General features: G+C 31.4%; 1 protein-coding gene across 1 annotated transcript; it reads right to left on the bottom strand.

The window, feature by feature from the left end:
* Window positions 1-5,445: 5,445 nt before the first annotated feature.
* Window positions 5,446-6,502, bottom strand: LOC149550033 (uncharacterized). The gene is made up of 4 exons (XM_089794413.1): window positions 6,430-6,502; window positions 6,107-6,228; window positions 5,743-5,950; window positions 5,446-5,630 (listed from the first exon to the last, which is right to left on the bottom strand). Exons 1-4 carry the CDS (start codon window positions 6,500-6,502, stop codon window positions 5,446-5,448), a joined length of 588 nt encoding a protein of 195 aa, XP_089650539.1.
* Window positions 6,503-17,522: the final 11,020 nt, after the last annotated feature.

The raw sequence follows: 17,522 nt of genomic DNA, 5'->3' as shown, positions 1-17,522 counted from the left end.
ATGTTAGAATTTATTTCCTTTCACTTCATAGTGGTTTATTTGAAAATTATATCAGACTAAGAAGCGGGGCTGATCTTTATACAACCACAGTGAGAGGTGTCAAAAAAGGATAAGAACAGTACAGAAAAAGGGTGCTGGAAAAAATACATTAGCAATGGCTGAACAAGAGCAAAGCAGATGCCGTAAAAGATAAAACCCAGAACAGTAACTAAGCACTAAAGCTAGAAGGCTTCAACAAGGAGGAGTTTGAAGAATAATTATTTCTGGGCGGACTACTAAGAAACAACTCAGGCGGACTACTAACAAACAACTCAGATGACGTCCTTAAGGTCCCCAATGAAACAAACTTAGTTTGGGCTACTGCCAGTGTAATCCCAGTACTATGGGATGGCTGGGGTGCTCAGGGGATGGTTGCAAGAGGAGGAGGATGGGGTAGGGAGGGGTGTTTTATAGTAACTTGAAATGCTAGTTAGGAAATGATGTTTCAGTAGAACATACCAAATTAAAATACTTGAACATAGAAAAATTGCACTATGAACTAGAACCATTGAACATTCAACATATTAACATATTAAATACTCAATAGTAACTTTCAAAAATCAAAAATCAAATAGAAATTCAATTACCCATCTGGACAGTTGCATGGCATGGTTGTAGAATGGTGGAGGTGGAGGTACTAGTGCAAACGTCTCGAGGACGGGTACTTTGAGGTTTGGGAGGGGGTGCTAGTCCCTGTATTTGCAATAACCAAAATGTAGATAGAAAAGAAATGTTCCGTTCGAGGTTTGGAAGGGGGTGCGAGTCCCTATATTTGCAATAACCAAAACGTAGATAGAAAAGAAATGGTATGCATGGCCAAAACCGACTATGAGCTTAAACATCACACACTAATGATTAACTCCTAAGCTAAAAGTGTTAAATACTAGAAATTGATTAAACAAGCTTATTCCCTAGTGTTGGATGTTTAAGCACTACCCCATATTAGAGGGTGACACCCTAATATAAAAGAGAGATCACCTAGATTTATAGCAAGAGTAAGACTGATTTGAGTGTTTCATTGTAGTAGTTTTAAATCTGGTTTCTCATAGGGCTTTTTTGGTGTAAGGCTCATATTTTAATTGGTCTATGTTTTGCTCATTTTTATCTGTCTTCTTATTGTTCAAAATTCTAGGGTCCTTTCAAAATTATCTTTTAATCCAAGACCCTGATTAAAAGTTTATTCCTCTTAAAAGGGAAAAAACAATGATTTTATTCATATTCCCCCATTTGTAGATTTGTGCAATCTAATATTTTATTATAATTAGATTTTAGAAATCTGTTAAAACTCATTTATCTTCTTTTTTTTTTTTTAAATTAAAATGATCTATAAATCTTTTTAAATCTAAAAATCTAGATACTAATTTATCTTCTCTTCAAAAATGCAAAATAAAGCTCTATAATTCTATTATAATTACAAAAAAAAAGTGTAAAAAAATAAATTCAATTTTATTTAAAATTATAAAATATAAAAAATATTTAGGTTTTAATTAAGAACAATCACAAAGATTTATAGTTCTCTTGAACTTAAAAAGCATAAATATTAACAATAAAAAAGATCTAGATAATTCTATTAGGATTATTTAAAATAAATGAAATATAGAATAGTTTTTTTTCAATCTTAACAAACAGATGAACATATACTTCATTTTGAAAAATTTTAATTAAATTTGAAATTTAGGAAAAAAAAAAACGACTGAGACCAAATTTTCTAATTATAATAAACGAGAATCCCTTTTTTTTTTTGAAGTTTAAAAAAATAGAGCAATTTTTCATATTTGTACCTAAACTATTCATCTACATGGTATCTAAATCTTAATTTCATCAAACGGGCTTTTGAGTGAAATTGTAACCTGACATTCATGTTGAACTGATTTGACGGAGTATTCATTCTCAAGCACACAGCGAACTCCTGAGGATGACACCGCAAAAGCACAGTATTGTTCCGGGAGCTTCTCACATTCGAAACCTTCACTTACACGACAGTAATGTGACTTTTCTACAATCTCTTCATTACATTAAATATAAAATATACATAATTAAATAACCTAATTTATATAATATTTTCGTTCATAATTGGTATGAATATTTCACAATCTATTAACGGGTAATGTGATCTGGATTGTTCTTACTAAATCTTCACTTACATTTAATCCATTAACACTTATTATCGACATGAATTTTTCATAATTTTATGAGTTAGAAAAAACGCATTGATAGAAAAACATACACAATTTGAAAACTTCACTTCCACAACATTCATGCTTTATAGTTAACATGAGTTTTTCATAGTCTATAACCTAAAAGCTTGAGATTTGAGAGTTTAAATTCCAATTAAACTTAGTTTACACAATATCCCCACTTATAATAACATCATTTTTTTCACAATCCATATATTACTACATTGATATAATCTAAAATGTTGAATGGAAAACACACAATTTAATCCTAAACTTTATATTCTATTTAACGTTCATTGTACTACAAATCATCATGTAAGCCAAAGACACTTACCTTGAACTATTAATATGAGATGCACGATTGAAAGAGCAAGAACAGCAATGACTGTAGTAGCCTTTGGAGGAGGACCCATTTGTGACAGGAGGAGAATTAATGTGGCTGCAACAGCTTCGTTACTTGATTTTACTATTCTGAAGTGTACTGGGCTTTGGTGGTAGCTATTTATTGGCTTTTCCATCCACATATCTCTCATCTTTCATACACCTGTTCGGCTGATAAAGTGTTTGGAATCCTGATCATATGCCGAAATATTTGAAATCAACGCGTGATTTCCAAGAGAAATATCCTCACCACATATTGCAATTACTTATTCTTGATACTTCATGCTCAAGATGGCTCTCCTCCTCCATTTCCGTTGTGATTGGAACCATATTCAATTAATTTTAGTTCATCTACTTTACAATTAAATAGAATGCTTGGATAACCTACGTTAGAAAGTTAAGTATTTATTTACATTTTTGTAAATCGGCTCCTTTTTTTATTGAGACTCTTGGGCGAATCAAAGCTGTCACTAAGAAGCATTTTTTTTTGTGGGTACCTTAAACAATTTTTGTATTTAGCATTTTATATTCTAAATTTATAATAAAAGTGTCATTGAAATTATAACAAAGATCTCTGGTTATTTGTTCGCAGGGTTTGTGCCTCACTAGAAGGTTGAACCCTTCATTAAAAAAAAAATTATAGTAAAGAAGTCATTCAATTTCAATGAAGATATAAAGATGTCTCTAAGCATATTTGTTCTTTCAACATTTTATTATTATGCATATAATTTTAAATCTTTTGAAATTTGAAAACAAAATATATATGAAAAGATATTTTAATTTAAGTTTAATAAATATAATAAATTTATAAATTATTATGTAAAAAGTTATCGACTTACATAATAATAAAAATATTTACTGTTCTAATTTACTAAATCTTTTTGTATGCAAATAGAAGAGATTACATCGAGACAAATTGTGATCTAGTTTATTTCATTAACCCAAAGAACTTGAAAGCATTCTCCTAAAGTCATTTTGTATAAATTATTTCATAATATGATGAGACCGCATTTTCTTTTAGTTAGCTTGTCAAATTTTTTGACACACTCTTTGTAGGGGTCCACATTTTGCATTCCTCTAAATTAAGGTGCATACAACAACACCATATGGTTTAATAGATATTGTGTTTTCTAGATTTTGTTTCAAATCTCCAAAAATATTCGTTATAATTTATACTCTATTTACATGATAAATAATTTCCACAAGTCCTTATCTCTATCATATTCAATCATTTTATTCATATTTATTTCATAACTCAATGTGTATGCTCTCTTCTTCTTTTTTCTTTCCTCCTTCAATGAGAACAATTCAACTAGTCTTTCTAAAATATGGCAATTATTCTTAATAGAAATCCAATCAATTTGCAAATACTCACTACTCATTCTAAAATTGTAGCTTGGATTTGTGAATTCAAAATATTATAGTCTTTCTATGTGATATTTCTAAACTTTATCTACATGAATAAGACACATTATGAAAAAACAATTCAACTAGTCTTTCTAAAATATGGCAATTATTCTTAATAGAAATCCAATCAATTTGCAAATACTCACTACTCATTCTAAAATTGTAGCTTGGATTTGTGAATTCAAAATATTATAGTCTTTCTATGTGATATTTCTAAACTTTATCTACATGAATAAGACACATTATGAAAATTATTTGATAAACTGACATAAGGAATATAAAGGTAGGTGGAGGGCATATGATTTATTTGTGAGCACAAAAGCCTCAATCAACAAAGATAAAATTCATTTTAGCTATATGAGAAAATATAGATGCATTTTGATGTATTTATTGAAATCTTTCTTATTTTGAATTTTAAAAAAAAAAAATTGGAAAACTTTTCTCATTTTCTTTTGCTTGCGACACTTCCTTTAACTTATTTGTAAATGGTTATTTGTTATTAGGTTAGTATGGAATATATTGACAAAGAAGATCTTTTGTGGTTACCATCCTCTACCTTTTTCTCCACATGCCTACATAGTGTCACATTTAATCTTAGGAGCTTCCATGACATGGAGAGGCAAAATGAGTATTTTTTAATATCATGTACTATAATGTATGCAATTATAATAGATCTTAACCACTCCATGCTATTGGGTGAGTCAAATACATGTCGATTTTAAATAAATATAATGCATTAAAAGCAATACTATATTTAATAGAACAACCTACATTCCTTCATTTCTTTGTTGCTCATGTTTTCAATATTAAATATTATATTTTCTTGTCATTAATATGACATATAACCCTATCCATATATTTTAACTATACAATTATATATACCACTTAGAAAAAAATTTATTTAGGTAATTTACTTAAAGCATTATAATAGAATTAAACTACAGCATTAATATCGATTATAGTAACTCTACATGAAATCTTAAACTAATTATTTAACTTCATTCTACTTCATAAAAATTATAAAAGTATAATAAATAGTTCCAACATAACCACTCTTACATAAAAATCTAATTTTCAAAAATATATGTATATCTAGTTTTCAAAAATATTTATTCTTAAATATCTATATATCTAATTGATAAATATGCTGAATCATTTAATAAGCAAAGACAAATTGAACCATTTTATTGATAAAATTATTGAATCATTTGTAAATGGCCAACTTTATTGGCATCACAAAGATTCCCGCAGGTACTAATTATAAAAGTTGGGAGAAATATAGAATAACGTAGAACGAGAGCAAGATAACTCAATGGAATAATGTAGATTGGGAGCGAAAAAGCCCAATCTTCCTTATTGTATAGCATTTTATCTAGTTAGAAATTAATTGGCAAGTAAAGAAACTCATAGTAATTCCATTCAAGTTTTCATGGATGAAAAGTTATGATGATGTTGGTGCTAAAGCTTCAAAGGAAACAGAAGGAGAAGGCCACGGTGCATTTGCTACTTGAGAAAGTGAAGACAACGGTGCGTTTGCTGCATCAGAAAGAGAAAGGGAAGCCCATGGTGCATCTGCTCCACGCTCTTGTTTGTTGATTGTGTCACAAAATTGTGGAAGGTATAATCCTATTAATAGTAGGTCAAAGACACAAAACATTTAGCTTGGATGAAATAAAAGAGTAAATGAAACAACACAAAGAATGTTATAATTGTTCAATGCGCTAAAAGCATGACTTACCTTCTCCTGCAGCCAGATTGAAGTATAGTTCCATTATATTGGGGCAACTGTTTAGGCAACTATCTGAGCATAACTTTGAGGTGAAATGACGATTGGTAGTGAGATCATCAGAGGACATGCCCACAGACATTCTTGATAAGCCACAATAATCCAGACACTCTTTGCTCTCAATCCATTCAATTATCTGGTCTGCCTTGATACCAGAGGACTGCAATGCACATCCACATTATCGAAAACTGTAAATCAATAGCTAACCAAGATTCTATTGATACAAACATTTTTCATAATTGTTACCGAAACAATTCTCTTTTCACGTCAACTAAATATCAATTTAATCAGATGGGCTTTTAAGTAAAATTGCAACCTGACAATCATATTGGGCTGATGTGGATTTGGAGATGTACTTATTCTCAAGAACACAGCGTTCTCCTGAGGATGACACTGCAAAAGCACAGAATTCCACTGGAAGCTTCTCACATTCGAAACCTTCAATTGCATAACATTAATGTTTATAATTAGTATTAGTATTAGTTTTCTACAATATACGATCCAAAACAACAATTGAAAACGTACACAATTTCATCTAAAAATTTAAGGATTAACAACTATTTCCATCACTGTGCAAATCATGTATGCCAATCAAACATCGGGCTTATTCAATAAAATAAAAGTGAGGGAGACACTAACCTTGAACCAGAATCATATTCATGACTGAAAGTGCAAAAACAATATTCACTGCAACTGCCTTTGGAGAACCCATTTCTCAAAGGCAGTAAACTAATGTTTCAATTTTTTTTGTTTGCTTGTTACTTGGGGTTGCTATTCAGTATTCTGTGTGTGTCTTGGGCTATGGTGGTACCTATTTATTGACATGGTACATGGAGACATTTCTGAGTGTTCATACAACTGTCCGACTAATAAAAATTTGGAATATTAATTACCTGCTTAAAAAAGCTAACGCAAAATTCTTGAAATCAGGACAGGTTTTCAAGACAAATATCCTCGGCACATATTGCAAATACTTATGGTTGAATCTACCGCTTCTCCTCCATTTCCGCTATGGTTTTAACAATATTCACTTAATTTTAGTATTTTATTTCTTGTAAGTTTACAATAGATTTTAATGCTTCCACACTAGGCATTCGAGAGTTCAGTATTTGTATTCATTTATTTGGAAATCGATATTATCTTGATAGGCAACCTTCACATAGTTAAAACATTGTAAGAGAGTAGTAATTTCTGTCTTAAAAAATTATATTATAAAAGTATATAATAGTGTCATTTTGATTATGAAATCTACATTTATATATTTTTAAAGTAGAAAAAGTTATAGATATTTTTTAAATATGTTCTTTTATTTTTTCATATTATTATGTTTATGTCATGAATTTGACTACTTCAGTTGATAAAAGTTTTACAAGATGAAAATATTATTTAAAATATATTTTAATGGGGTTAAGTATTTGTGTTCATTTATTTGTAAATCATAATGCTTTGCATTGGAACTCTTCACATAGTGTCAAAAAAAAAAAAAATAGCAATTTTTTTCCCAACCATAAATCATGAATGATGAATTTAATCATAAATCATAAATCATCAATGCTACACCTTGATCCAAACTCTAATAGCTAAGCCCATCTATTAAATACTTAAATCTTAAATTTCAAACACCTAACACTATCTAAATGGTAATCTTGAATGCTACACCTTAAATTCAAAAACCTAACACTAACCATAAATCCTATCCAACTTCAAACTAGAATCCTAAATGATAAATCATAATATTAAATATTAAACCCTAATCATAAATTCTCAACCATAATCCTTATGCTAAACACTAACTCTAGTTGATAAGCTCAATTTTAACTCTAATCCTATATACACACCATATTCTTGAATGATATACCCTAATGCAAATACTAAATGCTAAACTCTGATTATAAATAATGAGCCCTAGCCATAATATTTGTAATAAATGCCTAAACCTAATCCTAATCACAATAATAAAATTCCAAATTGTAATCCTAAAATCCAAATCTTTTTGTTACTATAATTGATGAATCTTAATTTTAAGTGTTAAACACTAATTATAATTATAATCATAATTCAACCTTATTGATAATACTTGCCTAACCCTCACCAAACCAAAAATCTATTCTTCACCCCTAAATTTTCATTAATATAATCCAAACTCTACCCCTAATCATAATAATAATTGTTTAATCCCTATTGTTGACATAATTCTTCTCTCTACACCAAAACTAACAACCCTAAACCTAACTAAATAAAAAATCAATTTTTTTATCAACCACATCCTTAATACAAGCATCAATTTGAACCCTAACACAACACCATTTTAAAATTGGACTCTATAATAAAGACACTAAGAAAATATTAAACCCTCATAAAGAAAGTGGAAATCTAACCCTAGCTCTAGATTAGTTTAAACTCACACCAAACAAAATTGAGCCTAGACACTAAATAAAATTAAATGTAGTGAACATTAAATGTTGTTGCTAACTCTAATTGATGAACTCTAACTATAAATGTTAAATTTCAATCCTATTGGAAACTCTCACTCCTAATTCTATCCCTAACCCTAAACCATAATCCTAATCATAAATTCTAAATGATCTATCCTAATCCTAACTATTGAGGGTCAAGCTTGCACAAGGACAATGACATAAATTCTTGTAAATTGTCCCTTGAAGAGACAATATAATACCAACTCCAAGGTTCTAGGAGGTTATTTTTTAACTAATAGCTCAATCGGAGACTAATGTTTCTATTTATGAGGAGGCCTTTGCTGGTTTTGTGAAATAAAATATGTAATTCTATGAAACTTGGGAAAATAATTAGATAAATATTAATTTTTTCTTGTAATTTGCTTTTTGAAGAATGCAATTTTAACATGCAACTAATATGAATTTTAATCTGACTTGGGGATTAAAAAGTAAATTGCAAAGAGATAAGGAAACAAAGGAATAAAAAATCTCGTAAAAATGAAATCATAAATAAACATAAGCCACACAATTGTAATTTGAGAGATGCAATCGATGGAACTTTGTAAGGTTGTACGATTTTTCATAATTCATCAAATTCTATAGCCACAAAAGTACATGCACACAAGACTTATTACTATGAAAATACTTGTAGAATTTTCCTTCTATAATTTGTCACTGCAAAGGCATTTTTTGACTAATTGTGACAAACTCTTAAACCTAAGATTGCACAAGCATTCAATAAGACAATTGTCTCCTCATTTATTTATGAACATAAATTTACAAAGAAAATGTGCATTCCAACAAGAATCACTTCACATAGAATGAGAACATCAATATAATAACTTTATTGCATAAATTATTGGCCTTGAATACATGTTACTTCATTGTATTTATAGTCAATTCTCTCCATCATGAGATTTTGTGAACAAGTAGTTTTCCATTGCAAACAGTATGCAAAAAAATATTAAAATTAAGATATTTATGTACAAAATGAGTCCTACCCAAGTGCTAAGTATGTTTCACTTCTATTTTCATTATTTAATAGTGCATGGACATTTACACAAATCACCTTTGTAAATAGAAGAAGAAGATAAGAGGGGAGACATCTCCAACTAAAAACTAGGGCTCTCGGGTCTTCTAAAAATATGATCTCGATCTTGTCCATGTGTAGCCACTAGTTAATTGCTAGCTAACTCAAAAAATACAAAATTGGAAAATGAAAGTACTAAATTTAGAATTTTTTAGTTAACTAGTCTCATAGTTGAAAACTTTTGTAAATTATCACACCTACAAAGTTGTGGACCTACAGAGTTTTCTATAGTCACATCAACTTCCAAGAGATCGAGCATATGTAATGTGTCATTTTTGGCATTTACTCTTTTTTGAAACTAATGAAACTCCTTGTGAACTTAATCAAAACTCTCCATTTTATCATCCAATTCCTTGAGTGTCACCTCAACCTTTAAAACTCTCTTTATGTCATCTTCAAAGGATATTTATTCAAAGAAAACTTGGAATTGTTGCACTACATTCTCTGTGGAGAAAAGCTTTGATCTAGGATGTTCATAAAATAATTCTAGACTTTCTTTATTATATCTTTTGTCTACTTCTATTATCTTTTCCTAGGCTCTTTTGCTAACATCTTGGATGTCTTACAACATGGAAATTATGACATTATTTCCTACTTGTATCTTTTCAATCCAATCATCAATTTATTGAGCTCTTCTTCTAGGGAAATAGCAAGAAACATTTTGTACCTTTGTCCTCTAATTCTTTGCAATGCATCTAGGTCTCTGGGTTATTGGTTTCTCATGCCCCCCAACTTTCTTTCATTCTCCTCAATGTCATGTAGAAATTGTATATTAGCTTCTATGTAATCTAATCCTTGAGCCTCAAAATTATGCCTCCATCTATAAGTGATGTTCGAAAATGAATCACTTTATAGTTGTGCCAGAGCTCATTTCTTGATAGAAGTCTTTAAGTTGATCTTCGAGTTAGCTAGCTCAATGAGACCTAATACTTCTTCTACATACTTCTGAAGCACTTGATTCCACTTACTTAGAACTTGAATGTCTTCGTCACCTTGTTTTAATATATGAAACACTTGGCATAAACCCAAGGTGGTCATCACTTTCTCGCTATCCTTGGTGGACTTCCCCAGCACAATCTCTTGTATCTGATAATATCAATGGGCTAGGTTCAAAGAGTCTACTTTTTCATGTAGAATGTCAATCTAAGCCATAAATTTTTCCTATCTATCCCTTGAGATAAAAACTATCTATTAAGGGGCTTTTGGTGGCATTGGATCTTAGAAATCTCTACCTATGAAAGTTGCATCTATACCCTTCTCACTACTGTAAGTTATCTTTTTAGATTGCACCTCTTGAGACAACCATTTTGGTATTTAACCTCTAAAGATTCTATTTTTTGGGGTGATGGAATGGTTACAAAGGTCATCCCGAGTGAACCCACAATAGTGGGTTACACTTTTTTGGAGGAAGAAATTCGTCAAAAAATGTGCAAGATGAATTTTTGGCCCTAAAAAATTTGATAGAAACTCCTCACATAGTTTTGATTGAAACTACTTTTGAAGGTAGTTTGGATTGAAACTAACTAAACAAATATTTTTGGCCTAAATAGTTTCTATAGAAACTATATTTTAGTTCCGATAGAAACTAAGTAGTTTCTATAGAAACTATATTTTCAGTTTCGTTAGAAACTAAATAGTTTCTATTGAAACTAATTAGACATGAAAAAATTGGCATAAATAGTTTCGATAGAAACTAACTGAAAATAGTTTCTATTGAAACTAGTAAACAACTTTCGATAGAAAGTTTCTATCGAAACTAGTAACGTAGATGTATTTTTCAATGTCTATAATATTTCCTATTGTTTTCATGGCTTCCAAGCTCTGTTTCTAGGTTTAGATGGAGCACTTAACATATGTCATTTTCTAGGGCACATGTACCCAAAACTAGCTTTCTAATGACTATGGATTTGTTATATTTTGAATGGTTTAAGTATATGTTTTTTTACGTCAATTGAATAGAGGTTCATTATAAAGAAAAAACCTATATATTGAATACTCATGGATAAATAGTAATTAAGAGAATAATTTTTTTTGAAAATTAACTACAGTTTAAAACAATGTCACTTTTTAAAAACTAGGTATTTTATAACATAGCAATTTTCATGGGAGAAAATTTAATTCAATCAAATCAATTCAAAAAAAATTTATATATATATATATATATATATAGAATCTAGACAGAAAACCCTAAAAGACTCTAATTTACTTCATCTTCAAATTCCTTACTATTAAATGGAAATTTGCATTTGAATGTGAAAGTTTTCTTGAAAATTCATAGTTAAGTGTCAGTTTAGGTAAAAAAGTGTAACCCATTATTGTGGGTCCACCCTACCCTTCCCTTTATCTATTATGGGCTTATGATTCCTCTCCACTAATCATTTCTTTTCAACCTCAATGATCTATATCTATTTAGATGTAGGGGAGGTTGTCAAACTATTAGCAGATTTTTTTCTCTCAAGTGGAACCCTATTCTTGTTTCCCTTATGGTATTCTTTGATTGATGTCTACCTCTCCTTCTATCTCTTGAGTTTTCTCCTCTAAAATAGGAGGAGACATGACCATAGTGTCTTTTTCTAGAGGACATAGTAGTGGCGACTCTAGCTTTCTTGGGTTGGTGGTACATTCATCTATAATTACTAGAATGGAGGTATGTTATCCAAGCCATCACCTTTTCACTCCTTACATTGTCTATCTCTTATTTATTCTTCCTCCAAATGTGTTCTTATGTATATGAAGTCAAAATGTGATAGATCAAACATATTTGATTAATTCCCAGTTATATTTTTTTACCATTCCTCTTTCTCTTAATTAGGCTATTCTTCTATTTGGATGGGTTTCTCCATTATGGTCAGAGGAGTTTGGGTTCAAATTCATCTTCATTTGTCCTCTCTGACTACCTTAGCTAAATGAGTTATCCTAAATAGGGGGATATTATTGACTAGATATTCTTCCTCCTCCTTTGGATCCTCTAAGATAATTTCATAAATCAAGGGTAAGGTGATGCTACTTGTCTTCTTCTTTATCCTTCATCTTTCTTCTTGGTCATCATTGTCAATTTTTTCTTCTTTGGAACTATTTATTTTGGGGTTACCTCTTCTTGTGTTTGGGGCTTAGATGTCTACTCTTCCCTTTCCATTGCCATATATTTCCTCTTCTTCGCATTTCTCTTCTCTTCCCTCTAAAAGTATACAACATTATTGTCATGTCTATATAGAGTCTCATTCCTTATGGGAGAATTTGATGTCCAAGTACATGTGATCAATTTGACTTATTTTCCCTTCTTTTATTTTATAGGTACTTTCAAGGATGGAACGCTTGGTAACAGATCCAATGGGAATGGCTTTGAAACCCAATTTTTTGTATGTTCTAAAACACATCAAGCAAGAAGCTAGATGTCATCATTTTCATCCCTATTCACCTCTGATATTAGAACTACGTGATCAAATATCTTATCCTTGTTATAGGTGAGATCTAGGACATCAGGAGTATCCTTATTCAAAAAAATTGTTTGATATATGTATCCCCAACAACTTCTCTACTAGAGAAATATCTATTATGGAATAGTCCCTAATACAAAAATCAAAATCATTGATGTATTTTATTTAGAAATATTTAGTGGATGCATTTGGAATAAATATCCATCCCATGACATGTCTAAACATCACTATCAAATCAAAATATGGGTGGGTGATAGGATACTCCACTAATGGGTACTTTTTCCATTCAACTTTGAATGAATTGATGTCTTTGTTTTCCTTAATCTTAGAGGACCCTATATAGATAGGCCATTTCCATGTCTTTTGATGCTTCTCCCTACACCTGCTAAATGCAATCCTTAACTATCTTCTGATCAAATAATATCAACCTATTTGAGGGATATCTAGGTAACTTCTTCAAGTTTGAAGTTAGACTATCTATAGATACAAATGTAGGTGAGAGTTTTGAGTTGTATGGAGTATGGCCCCTAGTTGGGCTATACGTATTTCCACTTCAACTAACAACCTCTTACATAATCACCCTCCACAAATACTATGAAAGTAAAAATGAATGTGTCATTGACAATCCAATCTTTAGTGTTTCCTATCCTTAGCTCCTTGTGTACCAAATGTGGTTGCATTATGTATGGTTATACATTCTAGTCCTAGGGATCACCCTTTACTTTAAGTCCTCGATATTTTTCCCTAGTGGTGAGTAAATAAACTACATAAGATATCATATTAAACCTTGGATCATTTTTTACCAAGATGAGTTGCTCATCGAAGGAGTCACTAAGGATAGTTCTCCAATATATTTTGTTGGATCTTGTCTAGATCTTCTCAATGAATTATACCATCTATCATCTATCATATATCCCCTTTTGGTATCCACTCTTCTAGGCTTTTGTGATGTGTTTGAGTAATTAGGTATGTCTTTTGGATTATATCATCTACTTGTTCCTTGTTCTCCTTGTTCCTTGTTCTCCTTGTACCATTTTTTCAATGCTCCCATTAAATATCCCATAGTATTCATCCAAGATGGGTAGGTGGAGCACTGTCTCTATGTTATACAACCTAATGTCTAGGACAATCTCCCTAGTAACACTCCTTACCACTCTCTCATCCAAAATATAGTGAGGGCAAGAGTCATTATCAGGTCAAATGGTTGCACCAATGTGGGGTGCTAAACATCATTTACTAACCAGTTTTGTGTCAATGTAGAGATCATCTTTAATCTCTTGTGTGGATTGTTGTAGATAACCAAAAATTCATTCCAATCAATATGGTGCAACTATATATATCTCATCTTGGAATGGAGGTCCTTAAGCCTCAACTTTTTTGGAACACCCTTAAATTGTCAAAAGTTACTAGCTTTGGGGAGATACTTTCTTTTTTTGTTGTTGATAATGAGAATGCCATTATAACCTACATAAAAAGGTACATTGTTAGTGTCTCCAACAAAAGTTCATGCAAAGAGCAACTCCCAAAATACCTACTATGAGACCTAAATACTAAACCTAAACAAAAGAAAGAGAGAATACTTGTATAGGTTAAGTAGATGCACACCTATGCATGTGTGCAAGTACATAAGTGTGCAAAATATGTAAATAAGAGAAAAAAAAATTAAAAAGATAGAGAATGGAATCATTGGGGACTGTGCACATGGACAAGTGCATGGGTATGAAACATGCATAGGTCAAACTTTAGACAAACAATGCTAAGGCTAACCCCTAAGGATGCATAAAGACATGTGGATAAATGAACACATGTGCACTTGAAGATATTCACAAGTTTAAAAGCCCACAATGACTTGGCAAATGCAAAAATAGAAGAGAAATGGACAACTTCGCACTTGAAGGCTTATGGATCTATGCAACTAGATGTTTGAAGGAAGAAAAATGACTAAGGAGGAGCCTCTTCCTTGAATATATAGGAAACTTAGAAAGGGATGACATCAAATAAGTTGCACAAATGTGCAAGTGTACAAGTATGTACATGAACAAGGTGTGTACATATAAGGCTTGGTGAAGAAAATAAAAGGTGGAGTTTTCACAATTGCACACATGCACAAGATGCTACATCTGAGGCACCAAAATTTAAAATTTGACTAAAAAATTATTAAATTAAAACCTTAGTATCATATTCTTGAGGCCTCTCTAATGAGACCTTAATCTAAAATCCAAGATGCCATGGTATGGAATGACCAAACAAAAAGAGAAAGAAAGGGATCCTCATTTTTGAATTTGAAAATGGGGCATGTGTTGTGCAGCCACAACAAATAGTCTTGACACAAGGAAGAAATGACAAAGATGTTTCTTTATCAGTAAGAAATTCTCAAAACTCAATCAAAAAATAAACCAAGATCAAATGTCATAGGAGTTTACAGAGTATCTCAACCAATAATTCTTGAACTTTATTTTTCATGTTCAATGTGTGCTTAATTCCTTTTAATTTCTTTTAGGCATAGACCACCACGAGTGAACAACAATATAAAAATAATCCTTGCTGGTCAACAAGAGCCTTGATAATCCCCATTAACCAATTGTTATCACCCTTGACCAAATGTAAGTATCCATTCAAAGGGCTCTTTAATGAGTCATTTTATTTGTTCCTTTTGATATTGTTGATTGGATTGACCACCTCATAGAGCTTGCATGTTTCTACTTGATTACTCTTTTGAAATGTTCTATTTTGTTGAGGCTACAATTAACCTATGTTGGCATCACATGATCTTTCCTTCCTTTCTATTTGTGTTGGAGTTTTTTTTTTAGTTTCTTTCTTTTGATATGTCAAGACATCGATTAGACTATGTTGTTTGATCTTGTGTGAATGTTTTTTTAATTGGTCATCTTTTCTAACTCTCATTTACTTGTTCTTCTCAACTAATGAATTCTAGAAAACTCACATCCCAAGTTTTGACTTCAAGAGGACCTTTGGGAAAACCATTTCTTATATTGGTCAATTCTGATAGCTTTTAGATATTGCACACCCAGGCTAACAACAACCTCCATAATCACTTTTCAATTTATGATTTTTTTAGAGTGATCATGTTAGGATCTGAGCTTGATAACTAGATCCTCACTTGAATATAACATCTACATTAATTTTTCTATACAAAAATTCATTTAATTAATCTTACAAAAAAATATCTCTTCTAGAAATTGATGTCAAATGGGACATATCACTTATCAAGAACAACCAAAAAACCCATGGACTCCCTAACTCGAGGACTCAAAACACACTCAAAACAAACCAACTTAAAGACTTCAAATTTTACTTTTTTGAGAAACCCTCAGGCTCAAAAATATTTTTTAAGGAATTGACCATTGAGTTGTAATGGGACAAAATCTCCTTCTTAAGTACATAAACTTGTGTTCATAATCCTCCAACAAATCTCCTTTTTCCTAAATTGACAAGCACCTACTAGCTATTTATACAAATTTCCAATTCTAGGTTCCTTCCTAAATCTGTGATACTTTGACTCCCATCACCATAACTCTAACCCAATCCTTCCTTTTATACTTGCATTACCACAAGTTGACATGTTACAAATAGAATCATCTAGAACCCAAATAAACATAAATTGCCTTAATCGACTTATAAAAATCAATAAATGCACATAAGATTAATAACAAAGACTCAAATAGGTCCTCACATATCCCATGATCAATTCACATCATGATCATTTACAAATCTATATTAAATGCAACAAGTTGACCAACCAAATATCTTACAACCTCATTCGGTGATCTAAACCACCGAATAATCCAAGAATCACTGAGTACCAAGCAAGTATTCATGTCAAGCTCTCACAAGAATCACCAATCATGGGTTCAAAAAACAAGATCATCAACCAAGTACCACAATATTTACCAAGATCCTTCAGTCACTAAGTCCCCTGGGAAACACTATACCCCAAGAGCTACCCCGTAATGACCAAGAAACATCCCTTCGTAATTGAGTTCTACAACTCCGAGTTCAAAACCACTCCAACTTATAGGATTTCCAACTACCCTAGGATTCTCCTACATCATTAGCTCCATTCCAACTCTTGCTCCTTGTTTGCACTTAGAACCATCAAATCGTAGGGTCCATACTCTATCTATTTTTCATGGTTTCATTTTTGCCTTTAGTTTTATCTTAGCTTGCACCTTGTCCTTGAAGGAGTTGGACTTAGGCCTCCATTCCAATTTGTTCTACATAGTGTTTCTTTGTTTCATAGGTGTGCCATTGGCAATATTTTTGAACAGAGGTTTGATGCTTTCTCATTGCTTCTCTTGGATTTCCCCTATTAATTTTGTGATTTTAAGAGCCTCTGACTAAAGTCAAATAATCATATACTTCAAGCCTTGACCATTGATAAAAACTCACCACTTTCTAGTGTTTATTAACTCCTTAGAGCCGGGTGGGAGTGATCCTCCATAGAAATAAGTGTTTTTGTAAGATGCCTTAGGATCATCCTTCAAGAGGAGTCCTCTTGGAGTTATTTTTTCTAGCTATAAGAACAAAAAATTTAATGGAAAATCCACTAACCAAGTCACTTTAATCATTGAATTTTTTTAATTCTTTGTAGCACTAGCATCTTTGACATTCTATTTCCACAAGAAAGAAATACTTGTTGTATGATTTGTACAATAACACTCTTTGTGATTTCATCATTTTGAGCCAAATTTCTTGGTGATGCTACTTTTACTAATACTCACGAGACAA

Source organism: Cupressus sempervirens, chromosome 7 (assembly GCF_028749045.1).
Source record: "Cupressus sempervirens isolate cs-2001-9-10 chromosome 7, ASM2874904v1, whole genome shotgun sequence".
NCBI classification, from domain to species: Eukaryota; Viridiplantae; Streptophyta; class Pinopsida; order Cupressales; family Cupressaceae; genus Cupressus; species Cupressus sempervirens.
Note: the sequence above shows the minus strand (reverse complement) of the source record. Positions and strands in the feature narration are given on the sequence as shown.

What these genes read in the sequence shown, in the direction of transcription:
- LOC149550033 (XM_089794413.1), bottom strand. Translation starts at nt 6,502, where the DNA reads ATGGGTTCTCCAAAGGCAGTTGCAGTGAATATTGTTTTTGCACTTTCA. An exon ending in GAATATGATTCTGGTTCAAG is followed by an intron (nt 6,229 to 6,429) that starts GTTAGTGTCTCC and finishes ATGCAATTGAAG; the next exon opens with GTTTCGAATGTGAGAAGCTT. An exon ending in CAATCTGGCTGCAGGAGAAG is followed by an intron (nt 5,631 to 5,742) that starts GTAAGTCATGCT and finishes TACTATTAATAG; the next exon opens with GATTATACCTTCCACAATTT.